Raw genomic sequence first — 17,656 nt, forward strand, 5'->3', positions numbered from 1 at the left:
AATAACAGTTAAATGTAAGGAATAACAGTTCAAAGAGTTGGACAATTACAAAAAGGGATAGACATTTAAAGAAAAAAGAGGAAAATGTTTAGACTAAAAGTCAAAATCTCGTGCTGCAGATGGCCTAGTGGTCGAGGTGCGCCCCATGTGTGGCCCAGGTTTGAGTCTGGTCCGTGGCTCCTTTCCTGCATGTCCCTCCCTTACTCTCCCATTCCTGTTTCCAACTCCATCCACTGACCTTCTTTTTGAGCAAAGGCATAAATACCTGAAAATATACCTAGAAAAAAATGCAAGGAAAAGAGAAAGTTCAAAGTTTTGAGAACAAAAACAAGGCTGGACTGGTGATCTGGTACACAGAGCATTTTTACGGTGGGCCGACGTACTTTGGGCCAATTTTTTATTTGTCATAAATGCATACTCTTATAGAGCCTGTAAAATGATAAAAAAGTGTATTTTAGGTTTGTTGTGTGACAGATGTCTGTGTTCTGAACCACTAGGCCAAATTTCAGTCATGAAATAGTGGGGATGCTCAGCATCCTCACTATTAATACTATTAATACTATTAATACGGCCTATACGGACTATTAAACGGCCTTTTGTTTGTTCTTCTTCTTCCGTGCCGGCTATCTCCTTCATACGTTGTCATATTGACATTGTTCAAACTTTTAAAAAATTCAGTTTATTGGTCATTCGACTGCTATGACTTTTCTCATTTTTTTACTTTTATTATTTTTTAAATATAGCTATTTTCATGCTATTTCAATGCTTTTTCAGCCATTGAATGCAATTTTCAGCTACTCTCAGGCCAAAATCAGCTATTTTCAGCTATTTTTAGGCTATTTTCAGCTTTGTTAGACTACTTTCAGCTATTCTTATCCTTTTATGAGCTATTGAATGCCATTTTCAGCTACTTTTATGCCAAGTTATACCATTTTATGTTATTTTTATACTATTTTTAGCTATTTTTGTGCTTTTGGCTATTTTCAGCAGTTCTTCCACAATTCAGTTCTCAGCATCCCCACACAATTTCAGCTGAAATTGCAATTTTGATCTAGTTATTACTAAAATACTTTGATTTTTGCACCGTCATAGACTGTTGTGCCGTTTTTCAAGTGAACGCGGTGCATGATGGGAAATTCCTAATAACCAATGGTCGAGTTGGTCTGATAAAAAGTAACAAATGTTCAGGAAAAAACGTTTAATGAAATCATTTCATCAGAAAAAAAAATTTAATTCAAAGAATTGGCAATTGCGAGGAAAAAAGTAAAAATTTTGACAGCAAAAGTAAAAAATATCACAGAATATGTTCAAATGTAGAGACAAAAAAGACAAATTGTAAGGAAAAAGACAGAATAAAATGAAAAGGCCTGATTTAAAAAAAATGAAGTCAAAATGGTCATGTAAAAAGTAAAAATCCTGAGGCAAATTTCAAAATAAAGCTAAAAGAGCTGGAGAATTATGTTGTATGTTATGTGAAAGATGTTTAAATATTAGAGTTGGAGATTTCAAACAAAAAGACAAAGGTGACAAGCTAAATTTATGAGGAAAAACTTAAAATATATGAAAAGATTTGATGGTAACGACAAACTGTAGAGAGAAAACATGGAAATGGCAAGAAAACCAGGCAACATATCACAAAGGGAGATGGAAGATTCAAGAAAAAGTGTCAAATGTTGAGACAGAAGTCAAGAAAAGGATAAATTTCAGAACAAAAGAGGCGAAAATGTAAAGAAAGCATAAATATTGCTGAAGAAACTGGATAGATTTTATTTTGAAATGCCCAGGAAAGAGTCGATATGTGTGAATAAACGACTTTCAGCATCATTCCAGACTTTTGTCTTGGAGGTCTTCATCACAAACAATCTTCCTCCACTCACATGAGTCTCTCTGGTGTCTGACCCTTATCCTCTTCCGTAGATTGCTTTAATGCCTGCTCTTATGGAGGGTTTTGTCCCTCCTGAAGTTAATGTGTAAACTTTGCAGCCACACTCACTGGTTGGATGCTGAATCTGGCAGAAGTCCAAACAACGGATGCACTTTACACCAATGAGAGCATCACTTTCAACAATCGGTCCCCCATATGGCACCGTGGCCCCTCCTCCACGCGCTATCCCGGCACAGGGTCTCATTCATGCTCTACCACAGTCAGCGGCTCACTGCGAGCTCTCCGGCCCTCGCATCAACTCTTCGGATCCGAGCTGGCCTTCTGACAAAGACACACTGCACACACTCTCAAATTTACAAGATTTGACTCTGAGAGGGCTCGCGCTCAACTGTGAGAGGAGTTAAACCCCCCCCACAGCAGGTGATCCTTTGCGCTCGAGCTGACGCCGGAGATCTGCGCGTGGACAATGCTCACAATTAGAGTTGGAGTGCGTCTGTTCTCATCAACGAGTGGATTGTAGCGGAGCAGTCCTGTGCAGCATCACGCAGCGTGGTTTTTTTCTCTCTCTTTAATTCTGCGGAGGAGCGCAGCGCTGCGGGGTGGACCTTCTGTTGTTCGCTGAAAGCTCTTCAACTCTGTGTTTTTGTCTCGCCAAAGTTCAAAAAAAGTGAAGCGAAACGAGCAGGACGGGGCGTAAATGTTCGGGATCCAGGAGCATCTGATACGAGAAGTGAGCGGATTAAAGGAGAGAAGTCTTGGAGAGGAGATGGATCCGGTCCGGTCCTGGGTGCGTAATGTCGGCGTGGTGGATGCGAACGTAGCGGCGCAAAGGTACGCTCCAAACCATCTGATGTGCTTTAATTATCATCTCTGCTGTTCAATCAATCAGCTGCTGTCAGGCCTGATAGCAAAGAGACTATTTATGATCACGAGCGCGCTTTATTACGCATGAACGTTTGGAAAAGAGCAGCTTCAGTCAGAGAGGACGCACTAACTACTTGTTGCAAAAGATGACAAAAGTGCAACACAAAGCTGAAAGCCCTCACACTCTTTAAATCTCCAAGTTTACCGCAACAAATAATCCTGGCATCATTACTTCATTTTACAGCCATGGCAGGAAAGTTTTTTGGTTTTACGCACAAGAGGAAAATGGGCCTTTTGCCCAAACGCATGTGGAAAAAACCCAAATCCTACTCTGTTAACACTCCTAAACATCTCCTTTAAAATGTCTTTTCATACATCAAATTAAATGTCAAACTGTAGAAAATTTCCCACCTTAAAAATCTTTTTTCACTTTTTTACCTGCTATTAAAAATCAGTTCACTCTCACCAACCAACACGCTTCATATTTACGCTTCCTCAGCTACAAAATCTTATCTAGAAATCCTTATTTAGAATATTTATTCTCATGTCTCCAACTATTATCCATTAATGTCCTCATATTTAATCATTCATCAAATCTTCGTTCTCCATCTCATTGTGTCCGAAATAATCAGAAAAAGTCACCAAAGCGCAGCAAAGATTCAGAGGAAGAGGAGCAGGAGGAGAGGAAAGAAGAGCGTTAATGAGCCATTCAGAAAGAGAAGCAATCAAGCCAAACAATTAACACTGACGCCGTGCGTAATCTTTTCACGCTTGGCCTTTTGGTTAAAGAATATCTGCGATTCAATTCCAATATTTTGATTTTTATACAAAGTGAATTTAGGACAGAAAAGAATAAGTTGAGTTAACTTTATCTTCAGATTTTTTTCTCTCTCCTAGAAAACATTCACGGCTGCCAAACCAAAAACAATCACACCTTTCTCTCCATGATTGATTAGAAAAAAAGGACGAATTTACGCAATTTAGAGCAAATATGATTTAAGGAAAATAGGCTGATTTATTCCCTCAGATTAAACTTCTTTTTTTTTTATTTTAAATCTAATCTTAAATCAAAGCCTTCAGAGTCTTCTATGAGAGATTATTATCATTAATAACAGAAACATGCTTTATATGTCAGTTTTGATGCTGAAAGTAATTCCCAATTTGAATATATTTTTATATATTTTGCTTCTTAGTTAAAACCATTTCCTTATGTCTGTTGATTTTTAATTTTATTATATTTCATTTTGAATGTATTTTTGCTCTTTTGTCTTGATGTCATAAATTTTCTTTTAAACTTCTCTGGAGCGTTTAAATGTCTTCACTAAACTGGACTTGCTTTATTTGAAAAATAAAACAAAAAAATCAGTTATGTTTAAAGGAAATAGGTACCAAAAAAAGAAAAATATCCGAGAAGAAAGTAGAAAGAAAAGCAGGTGAATGAAGTTTCAGTGTAAAATGAATCTAATTTACATACGGTGGGTGACAGGAGAGAAAGATGCTGAGAGCTGGTGTAATTATGAAATCATAGCTAGAAAAGTCTGAGGAGAACCGATCCTTAGGATTCTGGATGTTTCTGTGAGTGAGGCAGATTTCAGTTCACAACTTTGATTTTGATAGAAAGTGAAGCAGAAGTAAAGACGCCAGGATAAATCTCCACAACCACAAAACCTGATCATTTTATTCACTTTCTATTCCAAAACTGAAAAAGTTTTTTTTTTCTTTTTTAATGTCCTTTCTGTCTTGTTTTATGTTTTAAAATTTTAGGACATATGTGCTTTTCCAGGAAGGTTCTAGTGACCTTTATATTTTGAAAAAAAAAAAAAGGAATCTATATAATATTTATAATAATATATATAATATTTCTTTGACAGAAATATCTGTCAAAGTTTGGGAAATGAAACCCATGATGATAATATGATGATGCCTGAAAACAAGCATGCAGCTTCATAGAAAGCTTAAAGTAAAAAGAATCTGCAAATACATGTGTCTCCATGCATGAGTTCAGAGAACTCATCAGGCTGCTAGTCTTCATCAGCCTCTCCAAAACTGACTTAAAAACAATCTTCATTTTCATTCTTCCCTGTAAGTCCTTCACAACTTTAGTTCAGGAGGTCTGAGCTAAAGAATAAAGCACATGTTCACTGACTGAGGTTTAATTACTGACTAATGAATAGAATAATTCAAATAAGTGCCTAATTTAGTTTTATCATTTATTTTAAAATGTTATTTTAATTTTATTTTAGCGATGGGATCTCACTGTGACTAAGCTCTCTTTTATAGAGCTGCCCTGCTGTAATAAAATAAAAGAGCAGGATAAACAAATATAAAATCATACAGATACAGTCATAAACACATGTTCATCCCTGCAGAGCCGTGCTCTGGTAAAAAGTCACACTTTGAAGCAGCTCCAGTCACTTTCTTTAAGTTTGGATACAAAAACAGATGAAACAAGAGCTCAGTCTTCATTTAGATGTTCTTAAAGAAATCTCTTCCTCGTACTAAACCTGTGGGGTTTTTAAAGGGATCCAGTTTTGAGATCTGGTCATATGGGCTAAATGTTTACAGAGAGAAGTCAAGGAGAGAGGAGTTTACTAATGAATGCACATGAATGTTGTCATTCATACTCTATTAATGATGTTTGACCATACCTTCAATGGGTCAGATTAAAACCAGAGCATTGGATGGACTTAGAATATTAAGATTAGCTTCTCTGAACTTTTTAAACTGTTTGTTTGGCCTTGTTTGTTGTTTGTTTGTTTTAGGGCTGTCATATGACTAACAATTTTAATCACACCTAATGACACACCTCTCCTTTTTGCATTTCAGTTAGTGTTTCATGTTTTACTGTTTGAATAGAAACCTGCTTTTATTTACATCAAAGATTATAAAATGAACTCAAATACAGAAAAAGGAACTTGTTATGGATTGGTAAAGAAATAAGGGAATGTTCAAAAGGTAAAAGTAAGATAAAGCAAGGTTCAGATGACTTCTGACTTATCCACTGAGCTGTTTGAATTCTTTAAAGTGAAAGGAGGCGTTGAGGAGTGGTGGTGGACTTATTCTACATGACTGTGGCTGCACAGAGACGCCGACTTGATTTAACCAAAGTGTGCTGAAAGAGACAACAAAACATGAGATTAATGCACTAAAAATAATGAATGCACTAATTATGAACCTTAACCACACTGTCCTAGCTTCTTTGTGTGTTTTATCATCACTTGATTTGATCCTTTTATATCATCTGTTATTGTCTCATCCTTTTGCGCTGTAATGTCATACATTTTTTAAATGCTAATAAAATAAGAGAAGGTTTTAGCAGCATAAATTTGCTGATTTATCACTGATTTATTTACATCGGCTATTTCTGTAGTATCACATATCCTTTCTGAGGATAAAAAAGAAAACAAGACCAAACAAAATTACTCATATGGACAACCATCACTAAAGGAATAAATAAAGATTCAACTGCAACAATGAAGGAGCTAAAATGATTTATAATGCCATCAGAAATAACTTGATTTTTCTGCCTTTATCGATCAAATATCATTCCCATTCATGTACAGTGTTCATGTAGACCAAAGACATGTCTTTAATCACTGTGTTCCTCAGTTTCTTTATTTTGTTATTTATCTTGATCAGATGCAGTGGCAGTTATTCCAGTTTAACATGACATGCTCAGAAAAGGAACTTGTTATGGATTGAAAAGAAAATAAAGGAAAAATTGAAAAGGTGTAGATGACTTTTGAGCAGTCTGTGAGTTTTTAAAGTGAAATGAGACTTTAAGGAGCAGTGGTGGACTTATTTAACGTTAATGTGGCTGCAGGGAGACGCTACAGTGGTAAATTTGACAGTGATTTTTAATTCTAGCCTAAGTCTTAGGAATAAAATGTTCATTAGTTTAACTTTTTTCATTTTTACTCTTTATTGTTTAAGTCAAGTTTTAGACTTAAATCCATTTTGATCCATAAAAGTCCTGAAACTTCTATTCAGATATGACGGACATAAAGGGGCAGTAGGACTTATTTTACATGACTGTGGCTGCAGGGAGACGCTGACGTGGCATAACCAAAGTGTGCTGAAATAAACATTAAAGCGTGAGATTAATGCATTCAAAAAAGTAATGCACTAATTACGGACCTTAATCACACCATGATTAATGCATTAATGCTGAAAGCGCTCGTCTGTTTGCAGGTTTTATCATCTGATTTTGGTTTCTCTGTTGCTGTCTCATCCTCGTGCACTAAAATGTCATAAATTCTTAAAATGCAAATAAAATAAGAGTAGTTTTACCGGCATAAATCAGCTTATGTAACTTAAGATATCTCTGATTTATTTGCATCAGCTGTTTATGCAGTAAGTATCCTTCCTGAGCTTCTTAAAACATAAAAACCAACAAGTTAAATCATGTAGACAACAATATTAAAGGAATAATAAAGATGCAACAACAACAAAGCAGCCATTATGTTGTCAAAAAGTCATTAATAATTAAAGTAAGTTGACTTTTTCTACCTTGGTCACATGTAGACTCAGCAGATTTCCTTTTAATCGCAATGTTCCTCGGTTTCTGTATTTTATAACTGATCTGGATCAAATGCAGTGCCACTTTAATTCAGTTTAACGCCGCCTTATATGTCAGTCTTTTTTAGAGTGTTGGATTTAAGCCCAATAAAGGCTTTCCATGTGTGATAACTGTCTCTTATTAATGCTGTGATTGTGAGTATATAACTGTCTCTCCTCTACCACTCTATCTAATATCATATGTGTGTATTTAAAATCTCTACCAGTGTGATCTGACTGTGTTTTTCTTCCATCCTCAGTGGAGTCGCTCTGTCCAGAGCTCACTTTGAGAAGCAGCCACCCTCAAACCTCCGCAAGTCCAACTTCTTCCACTTTGTGCTGGCTCTTTATGACCGCCACGGGCAGCCCGTGGAGGTGGAGAGGACGGCGTTTGTCGACTTTGTGGAGCACGACAAGGTGTGTGACTGTTTCTGTTCCACTGTGTGCATTCATCCTTCAGTTAAAATGTCACACACTCATTATGTCTGCCAATTAAAGGAGTGCTTTTAAACAAACAGCACATTAAAATCATGTAAAACAGCCATCTCAGTGATGTCCTGTGTTTGTATCCAGGTGCTCGGCGTGATTTTTCCCAGTAAAGCCGAGCATATCGAACAGCTGACGGCTGCGTGTTTACACAGCTCTCCCTCCACGAGCTGATGATGATGTGGGATTGAAAAAGAATATCTAATGACTAATTAGCAGCTTGCCTCATTAGGGGGACATCACTACTTTTTGAAAAATGCAAATGATGCCTGCTCCTGTTAAGTTATACAGTGAACTAATCATCAAAGTCTCCTCTCCTTCATGCACCCCCCTCTTCTCCTCTCACATACTTACTTTAAAAACTGCTGCGGATGGAGGGAGGGAGGGCGGGGCGGATTCCTCAGGTTGGACAAGACCAAAATAAGAAAGTCAGACTGGAGAGGGGCGACTGGAGGCCCGGTGTTGATGGATGTTTTTGCCGTGTGCTGAGGGGAGCGAGGATCTCCTAAAGCGGCAGCAGCAGACAGCGTCCTGTCAACGGTTCAAACATAGCTTTACTTCAGCCTCACAGAGGAGGGGAGGGGTGTAATCAAGTGGTAAACTCCAGTGTTGAAAATGGAAGCCAATGTGGGATTGTAAAAGCCTGCAGTTCCTTGAGTGTCCACTTGGGGCTGGCTGCAGACATCACATTAAAACAAGAGTTTTTAACGGTTTACAGCCTGGTTCTAAATGTGGTTTCAGTCTGAAGAGTTCTTGTATTTATGAGCACTCTGCAAAGGTGCAAAGGTCGGTTTTAAGAAGGATGCAAGTCATGCATAATAAGAGGCAATGCAGGTTTGACTTAACCTTGCAAAGCCAGTGGATTGGCCAGATTCCTTGCCTGTCATCAGGCGGATCCATCTTTCAAAGTTTCCAGCTGAAACACTTGCTGAAAGCCAGAGCATGATCAGACCAATCAGCATCATTTAAGGAGAAAAAGGCAATAGCTACAGGTGTGAAGTGACTGCAAGCCTGTAAACATTGGTGGCCAGTGAAGACAAAGCTTATTTTGGTGGAAAAGATATTTTTGGTCCTCTGATCGGCTTCAGCCAGAGGTTGATTCACCAACTGGCTCCACTGATAGTGAACAATGATAACAGCTACCTGGTGTACACTCTCTACATCACGTGACTTGTTGCTCTAATTGGTCAGTAATGAATGAGACAGGCAGAGCAGTTGTCCAATCCCCCTCAGGGTTTATTTTGAGAGGTTCTGCTCTTCCCAAACACCATCTATGGCAGAGGTGCTCTGCTGGTTGAGCATCTGGACCCAGCACACCTTTGTATGAATGTGTGATATGTTTAATCACTCAAATTAACTTGATGGCAAAAGCATGTCACTATAGAAGGGCATGTAAGTATATATTTTATTTTACTCCATTTTCCCAAGACAGTATGGAAATTCTGATATTTTCTTGAGGAATGGCCCCGTTTGCCTCACTTTGGAAAACCAACTTTACTATCCTCAGAAACTGAGAAGAAAATTTGATAAAAATTGGGCCCTGTATCCCAGGAAAACTAAGTAAAGCTTTTTTACTTCATAGACTTTTTGCCACATATTTCTCCCAGGAACACATTCATGACCCACTGGAAACAGCTTTGTGACCCACTTTTGGGTACCGACCCCCCAGTTGAGAACCAGTGTCTGGCTGAATATGGCTCCAAGCCAGAGCTACGGCATGTAGCTCTTTGTCCGGAGGCTTTGCACTGTGTCTTGCCTTGTACTTGCCTGACAACATGTGAGCAATGCAACGCTCCTGAATTGCCCTGTTCCTTTTTTCTGTCATTTGTGTCGAGATGGATGAGGAACAAGGAAAGAGGGCGATAACAGGGCACCAGGAGTGTCTGACAGGGATATTTCCTTGATCTTCTTTCACTTTCCTCACTCAGCAGAGCTCTTTGGCTTGCTAAAAAATCTAGTAGAGAAAGTTGTTACTAATAACCACATTTGTGATTGAAAGTTTTGCTCTAACAAAAGAAAAACTGCAATTTACAGAGCAGAGAATTGAACTTATAATGAATGCAGTGTGCACAGTGAGCATGCAATGATGTTAGGACTCGGTGTAAGGCCACCTCTGAGGCTGACGTTGTCTTATATGATGAGAAGAGGCACAGGGTATAAAAAGTTAAATAACTTTTGAACCATAGATCGTAGCCACTTAATTTATTCCCCCCTGGAAGCCCTCTGTTTTTTTCTGTACTAATAACACTATTCACACCTTCATAGCCCTTATGGATGCCTTTCTAATGAGCCTGGAGCTTTGGTAACTTTCCGGGGCATTTGTAGATTAAATCCACACCAGCAACTCCATCACTGAATGTCTTTTTATCCATTTTTGGATGGTTTCTTCCACTAGCATAGCATTAGTCACCACAGTGGAGTCCCAAAACAGATGTCACATGGGCTTTGACAACCAATGGCAGGCTGTTCCATCATCACATTAGGCTTTGTTAAATTTTGCATGTGTAGAAACTGAAGGAGAAGACCTAAATAGCTCATAATGGAGAGAAAAAGAGACAGAGAGCCCGTGACGTGAACCTCTGTGTCACTGCAGACAGTGCAAGGACTTTATATATAAATATGTGACTTTTTGTCACAGAATGAATTTTTCCCTCGTTTTTGGTCCCCAAGAGATGGAGAACAAGTCTTAGTCATTACACAGAAGTCTAGGCAAGATAAAATGGTAAAAAAAATAGCTTAGGGCTAGAGGGTTAAGTTAGTTTAGGGCAACCTGTACCATGCTCAAGCAGGGTGCACTTCCTTCGGCCCTGGCACTGTTGGAAGAGCTGGATTTTGGCATGATGTGGTTGCTCGTGCATGAGCACAAATACAGGAATGCTACAAGGATGTAATACAAGAGATGCAACCATTCGCCAATGCAGGGGTTGAGTGTTTACATGAAATTTGAAATGATGCAAATATTTGGAGTCAGCTGGATGAAACGATCAAGAACTCAGGAGAAATTTGGAAAAAATGCATAAAGCCATGCAATAAGATGTGCTGAAGCATGTAGGCAAGGTTTGTGAGGCTTTTTATGCCTTTATTTATGGAGGAAGAGAGTAGATGGAGTCTAACACAGGGGAGAGTTGGAAAGCAGGAAAGTAGCCACAGGCTGGACTTGAACCCAGGCCGGTTGAATGGATCTAACTCCAAGGCCCCCTACAGTCCGTGTGCAGCACTTTCTTAGTCATCTGACTACTCAAATCAAACGTTCACACTCATTTACTCCACATTCACACACTGATAGGCATCCATTCACATTTACACACCATTGACGCAGCAGTGGGAGTGATTTGGAGTTACGTTTCTTGCCCAAAGACACAAGAGACTGCACAAGCTTGGGATCAAACCCCAAACTCCATCCACTGAGCCACGGTTGCCCCTTATGTGTTCTAACCAAGGTCAGCAGGGAAATGGAGAGGGATGGTGTGGGTACACTGGGTACCCTGAGATGGCGACCATTGTGGATCGGCTTCAGAATATGACATTAGTAACCAGCTGGCTGACGTCACTCATCCCACACTTTCCCCAGTCTATGGTGCTAATGCCCGGGCTGAAAGTTGTCAGAGAGCCGGCGTGGAGCAACACAACGCCGATGGAGGAGTTCATTTTCTGCATGGTTACCCTGGCATCTGTTTCTGCTCTGTAATTAAGCAGAGGTAGAGCGACGGCATGGAGAAATAAATGTTCCTCTGTGTGTATTTACTGAACTTATGACGCCAGGCAGCCATCAATCGCCTCCCTCAATCTCACTTTTGATATTAACGTCTGAGCTCGGTTGCTTCCTAACTTATCTCCCTGCATCTTAATTCCCTCCATTTCTTCTCCTCCTTCTTCTTCTCTCTGCTCAACTGTCTCCTTTCTTCTCCACTTCCCCGACCTCCTCCTCCTCCTCTCTTGCTCTCGTCTCGGCGATGCCAGCCTCCTGGGTTATTGGACCAGAGAGCATTCCTTTGAGACCACTTAGACCAGTGGAGGTAAAGAAAGAGAAGGAACAAGAGAAGAGAAGAAGTGAGGCTAGCGGAGAGCCTGAGGGGGGGTAGAGGGAGGGAGGGAGAGCGGAAAGGAAGTTTTTCTGTCAAGGTCGAGTGCGGCTCAGTCTCACATACACTACTTTCCACTTTGCACATTTCTCTATGCCTGTTCTACCTCTTTGCAGAGAGCATTTGATCTTACAGTTTTAGGAGTTTGTATCAGACACGATAGGTCAAACTTTACAAAGAAGATCCCACTCAAGGTTAAGCGCTCGGCTCAAAGGTCCCACATGAGCCCTGAGCCTACAACCCTCTGATCTTCTCGCTGAGAGGAGCGAGCTGTAGGATTATAAGAGGAACTCACTGATGCTCTGCTGTACTTATCTGTGCCCCAAATGTGCTTAACTGCATGTCCCTTTGTGTGTCTGTGCGTCTGTCCTCTCTTTCCAAGGAGCAGACGGGAGAAAAGACCAACAACGGCACGCACTACAAGCTGCAGCTGCTCTACAGCAACGGTGAGTCAGATCAGACACCAGGTCTCTGATTAGAGCTGATTCTTTGCCCTCCAAGGTGTTTAATTTGATCATCTAGACAGTGTCTGAGGTCTGAGCGGAGCAGGAGTCTAACATGACACGCACCTTTTCGCTTAAGTAATCTTTCTTCACGCCCTCTCCTGCTTCACAGTTCTCATCTCATACAATGGCTACCTCTCTAAATCCTATTACTGGGTTTGTACTACACTGCAAAACTCAAAACTTAGTGAGTTAATGTGTCTAATATGTTGTAAAAATATCAAAGCACACTTCATTTAAGCCCGTAATTTAAGAACGTACAAGTTCAGACAAACATCTTATTTTAAGATATAAGATGTTAAAAAAAAAACAAGGGCTGAGGTTATCATAATGGATTAAAAATCTGAGATTCTCCCTGTCACGTGTCTTGAAATATGGTGTATAATTTTATTGAGATTTGGACTTCTCTTTACAATAAACTGAGGACAATAGGGGACAAACATGTTCAACTTGTACTCAATTTAGGGCTTACTTTTTATAATAAATATTTGTGATAACATAAAATGTTACAACATGATGAAATAAGAAAACAAGAAATACAACAAGACACAGCACAGCATGACAAGATAGGAAATCACATGGCATGATACAGTAGGGTATGATACCATGACACAACAAGACATGATACAATACGGTAGGATATGGTATGATATGACACAACAATACAATATGATACAACACAATATGATACAACACGACACAGTACAGTAGGAAATGATATGAAACTACTCAATATAAAACGAACATTACTATACAATATGATTTGATCTGAAATGGCATGACATGACACAATACGACACGACACGAAAAGATGCAAGGTAACACAACATGATACATAATGACACGACACGATAGGACACAACACAACACGATTGGAAATGATACGACACGACACAATATGACACGACATGACATGGCACAATATGATATGAACGACACAGCACGACACAATCCAACACAGTAGGTTATGACACAATATTACACAACACAATATGACACAACTCAGTACAATACAACATGATAGGACACAAGATGATACCACACAATAGGGCATGACACAACAGGATACAACACGATATGACAATACAACACAATACGATGTGACACATCACAATACGATACGACATGATACCACATGAGACAATACGACAAAACAGGACACGATACTACACAATACGATACGACATGACATGATACAACACAATACAGTACGACACGATACAATAAGACACAATACGACACGAGAGGATACAACACAATAGGACATGACACGATACGACAATACAACATGATACAATATGACACAACAAGACACGACACAATATGACATGAAATGACACAATACAACACAACACGATACGACACAATACGATATGACAGGATACAATACCACACAATACCATACGATAGGACACAACATGGTTGACACAATATGATAAGATACAACACAACACGACACGATACCATATGATAGGACTTGACATGACTTGACGCGATGCAATACAACACAACACGAGACGACACTAAACAGAACAACAGGATATGACACAGTATTTTAGATACGACATGAACATCCAAGCCTTTCCCACATTTAGCTACCATAAAATTAAGACAGCTTAAGACAGCTGCCTTAGGATGAAAGCTTTAAGATATAAATAACAATAAAGTAAACATCACACATGTAAGCAAAAGAACATGTCAACAAGAGCACAACATTATGCAGTATATTGCACATCACTACTATTGCACAGGATCTATGTAAAACCCAACACAATCGATGAAAATATGAGAACACTGTGATGCTAGTGCAAAACCATGAGTCCAGGCTGCAAGCAGGGCAACAATACCAGAGTTCAGCAAGCCTACAGTATCTTAGATGAAGATATTTTGGACCAGAAATTGGACAAATGCACATGATTGGATTACATTCTTGAAGTAGTGTGGTTATAATCATCATTTCATTGTTGTTGGGGTATAAGCATGGACAGTAAACACATCACTACTGCCTGAATTTATCAAAATAAGTATTGAATAGTTCAGTCTTTCATTTATCTCTTTTTTGACCTCCTACTCAACCTCTTGGCCATTTTATTTCTGAAACTTTTAACCCATAAGACCCATGAATTTTATCATATAGTATCATATGGTGTTGTATTGTATTGCACTGCATTGCATTGTATGTTAAAGCCCATGGATTTGGGCTGCACAGATGAATGCTATTTTATCATTATCATTGCAAAAGCATTCACAACAAGCACATTACAACAGCCTTAGCTTATTGCAATGATAGGAATAGTTACTGTAATACACAGTAAATGACTCACTCACATTATGCCTGCATTAACGAATGCCCAAGTATAATAACCTTCCTTTCAGAGCTTTTTGATGCAGTCAGATAAAGCTAAAGCTAGCTGTCCCCTTAGATTTACTGATCTAAATTCAGAGATAAAAAGATGTTTTTAGATTTAATCTCAATTCAGTGAGTGACATTTTGCAAACAGTTATTGCCAAGAACAGAAAGAGCAGCAAGACTGACATATAAACTGTCAGTATATCTAATATGCACTCTGCCATTTTCATTTTTCATCACATTTGAGCTGCCATTGAACAATATTATTTCTCATACCATATTTTTCTCAAATCACACTGTCCTGCTTTTCACAATTGAAATTCTGCACCCATGTTTGAGGAAATGTGGTACATACTGCTACCCCAACCCCCCCTACCAAACTCCCCAAACCCCTCATGGTGCCCCCACATCAGATCAGGGGATACACAGAGAATTTCGGTTCCCATGAGCCACTGCTGCCCCTGCTCTGCCATCGCAGTGGCACCCATGGGAGAGAAGATAAAAGACATGTAGCAGAGCATCCCCCTAATACAGCCTCCACTCACACGTACATACACCACAAGCACTTCCTCTACAGCCCCTCCTCTCATCCCCTTCCCCCCGAGCAATATCAAAGGCATCTCAATCGAGACTTTGATGAGAGGAACATGTTTTAAAAGCAATACTCTCTAAAGTCTCCATAAAAAAATCCTCGGGTGATTCTCTCCTCTCTCAAGAAGCGATTCATTACACGTCGTTTTCCCATCTCCAGTGATTCAAAGGTGATGATTTTGAAGCATTATGAGGCTCAGGTGTAAAAAATCTCCCTTAGAGACGCACTCGATTAAGCTAAAACAATCTTTTAACCACATTTGCTCTTCAGTTAAAACCCTAAACAAAGTGATTCTTCTCTACCTGTTGGTTTTTGACTCTAATCTCATGTCAATCATCGGGAAAGAATTAGACTTCACCAGGCACTTACCCCAAAATAAGAACCACTTGACAAATCGTGAGAATGTGGCTGTAAATTCTGGCCTCAAAGCCGAAGACGACGCATAATCATCAAACATCAGATCATTCCCAATCCCCTCAGAAACCATCAGACAGAAATACAAAGTGCATGCCAATCTTCAGTCCTCCATGTTGGCTGGACCGAGTTCAACGATCCTTCTGAGAGCTGGATGAAGTATGAGAAAAAAAAAAACATAAACAGCATAAATCTTTCTGCTTTATTTTGAGAATCTGCAGGACTGTGCAGTTGTTATCGACTGGTTTCAGTATATTAGACAGATTAAAAGCAGCTTTAAAAGCTTCTTTTATGGTAGTGTAGTATTTTGGAAATCAGGACTGACAGGTCACTCTTTCTGTGATGAGGAGGTTTCAGCAAAGTAAAAATGACAGTAGCCTGATCCCTTTAATATGTAAGATAACCTCTATCTACCCCACAATGGAATCAATGTTCTGTGTTAAGCAGAAGAAGAAAAAGGCGTGCATGGTGCAAACTATGCGAATATCATCCATCATGTTTGTGAGCAGTAACAGCACATGCAGTTTTGCACATATCCAGTAAAAGTACCATGCTTGTAAAAGTTGAACATGCTTTTGCACACTGAGTTCTCTGATATTTGTTAATTTATCACACTTCATTACATTGCTGCATTGATAAACAATAGTACTTGCATAATTTTCATATCATGCAGGGTTAGGGTGAAACCATTCTTATTCATATGGAGGTTTCATCAAATTAAAATGTGTTTATATAGTTGGATTTTCTGCCTGTTAAAATAAATCTTTATCTATAGGGACATTTTCAGAGTTTGCAAAGAGCAAGTAAGAAATAGAGCTTTTTTCACACATGTACTTCTGACAATTTCTAAAAAATAAAATGATTATTCTGGAAGAAGAACTTCATGGTTGTTATATGAGCCTGTGGAGAACAAAACTGCAGTCTCTTTGTGTTTTAAAACTATCAATATCTATGAATAAATAACTAAAAAGCCAGCTGTGTCCATTGGTGCTGAAACAATTTAGGTCAACTACTCCTCTGAGTTACTTTGGACATGCAACTCCCCTGACACAGTCAGCATGTTAACATACAGTTAGACAGAGTTTATAGTGTTTTTCTGACTGATAATGGAATTTTAAAATTCATGTGAACATGTTTGTCAGTTTACTCTTTACTCAGTTGGATCCAAAGTAGCAAAGTCGTTGCATGCTCCAAAGTGTCCCCACGGGACTTCGAGGAACAGAATAAACACGTAGCACAGCAGAGGTCATGTTCTCTTTGCACGCATGCGTACGAAATATACAGCGCTTTGAAAGTGGTCCATGTTCTTGTGGTTCCACCTACAACTGATAAGTTGCTTTTGCCAACCTGATAGAGAGGTTAACTGTAAGAAGGTCAGACTGAGGTGACTGTGGCTCGGTAGGTAGAGTGAGTCATCGGGGGTTCGATCACGAACTCTTGTAATCACACGCCCGTGTGTCCTGATAAGTTTTTTGTAAGCCAAGTTTTCGATGAATTAATCACAGGGGTGAAAAAGCGATTAAATATGTATGCAGATTAACCACATTCTGATGCCATCACAGAGTTGTTAAAAATAGCTCTGTGCTCTTAATTTTTTATAAATTTATTGATAAAATCCATATTCTGCAGATTAACAGCATCCTAGAATGACTGGTTAGTGAACGATTTGCCCTCAGTCTCCACTTCTCCTGTTTCAAAAGCTTGTTGAAAGTTTAATGCCATTCAGAAACAAGTCCTTTCTGACTATTTTTTTTTTTTACAATTATCTTTAAATCTACCAGGAGGGAAATCGTTCTCAAATGATCAACATATGCAATTTATTGGGGTTAATGAATTACAGAGCCTTAAATCACGAGATTATTTTTTTTATCGGCTGACAGCACTTGTCCTGATATGTTCCACTTTACCCCAAATTATTCCACT

General features: G+C 39.1%; 1 protein-coding gene across 4 annotated transcripts in view; it reads left to right on the forward strand.

Moving 5' to 3' along the window:
* Nucleotides 1-2,191: 2,191 nt before the first annotated feature.
* ebf2 (EBF transcription factor 2) overlaps nt 2,192-17,656 on the forward strand; it is a 67,156-nt gene continuing 51,691 nt past the window's right edge. For 2 of the 4 annotated variants that reach the window (XM_041786594.1, XM_041786596.1), the window contains exons 1-3: nt 2,192-2,716; nt 7,567-7,723; nt 12,257-12,320. In XM_041786594.1, coding sequence (XP_041642528.1) covers nt 2,583-2,716; nt 7,567-7,723; nt 12,257-12,320 — 355 coding nt within the window. In that variant the 5' untranslated portion in view covers nt 2,192-2,582. The remainder of the gene's footprint in view (nt 2,717-7,566; nt 7,724-12,256; nt 12,321-17,656) is intronic. The other 2 variants (XM_041786595.1, XM_041786597.1) reach the window with 1 other exon arrangement.

This window comes from Cheilinus undulatus, linkage group 5, assembly GCF_018320785.1.
Source record: "Cheilinus undulatus linkage group 5, ASM1832078v1, whole genome shotgun sequence".
Taxonomy (NCBI): domain Eukaryota; kingdom Metazoa; phylum Chordata; class Actinopteri; order Labriformes; family Labridae; genus Cheilinus; species Cheilinus undulatus.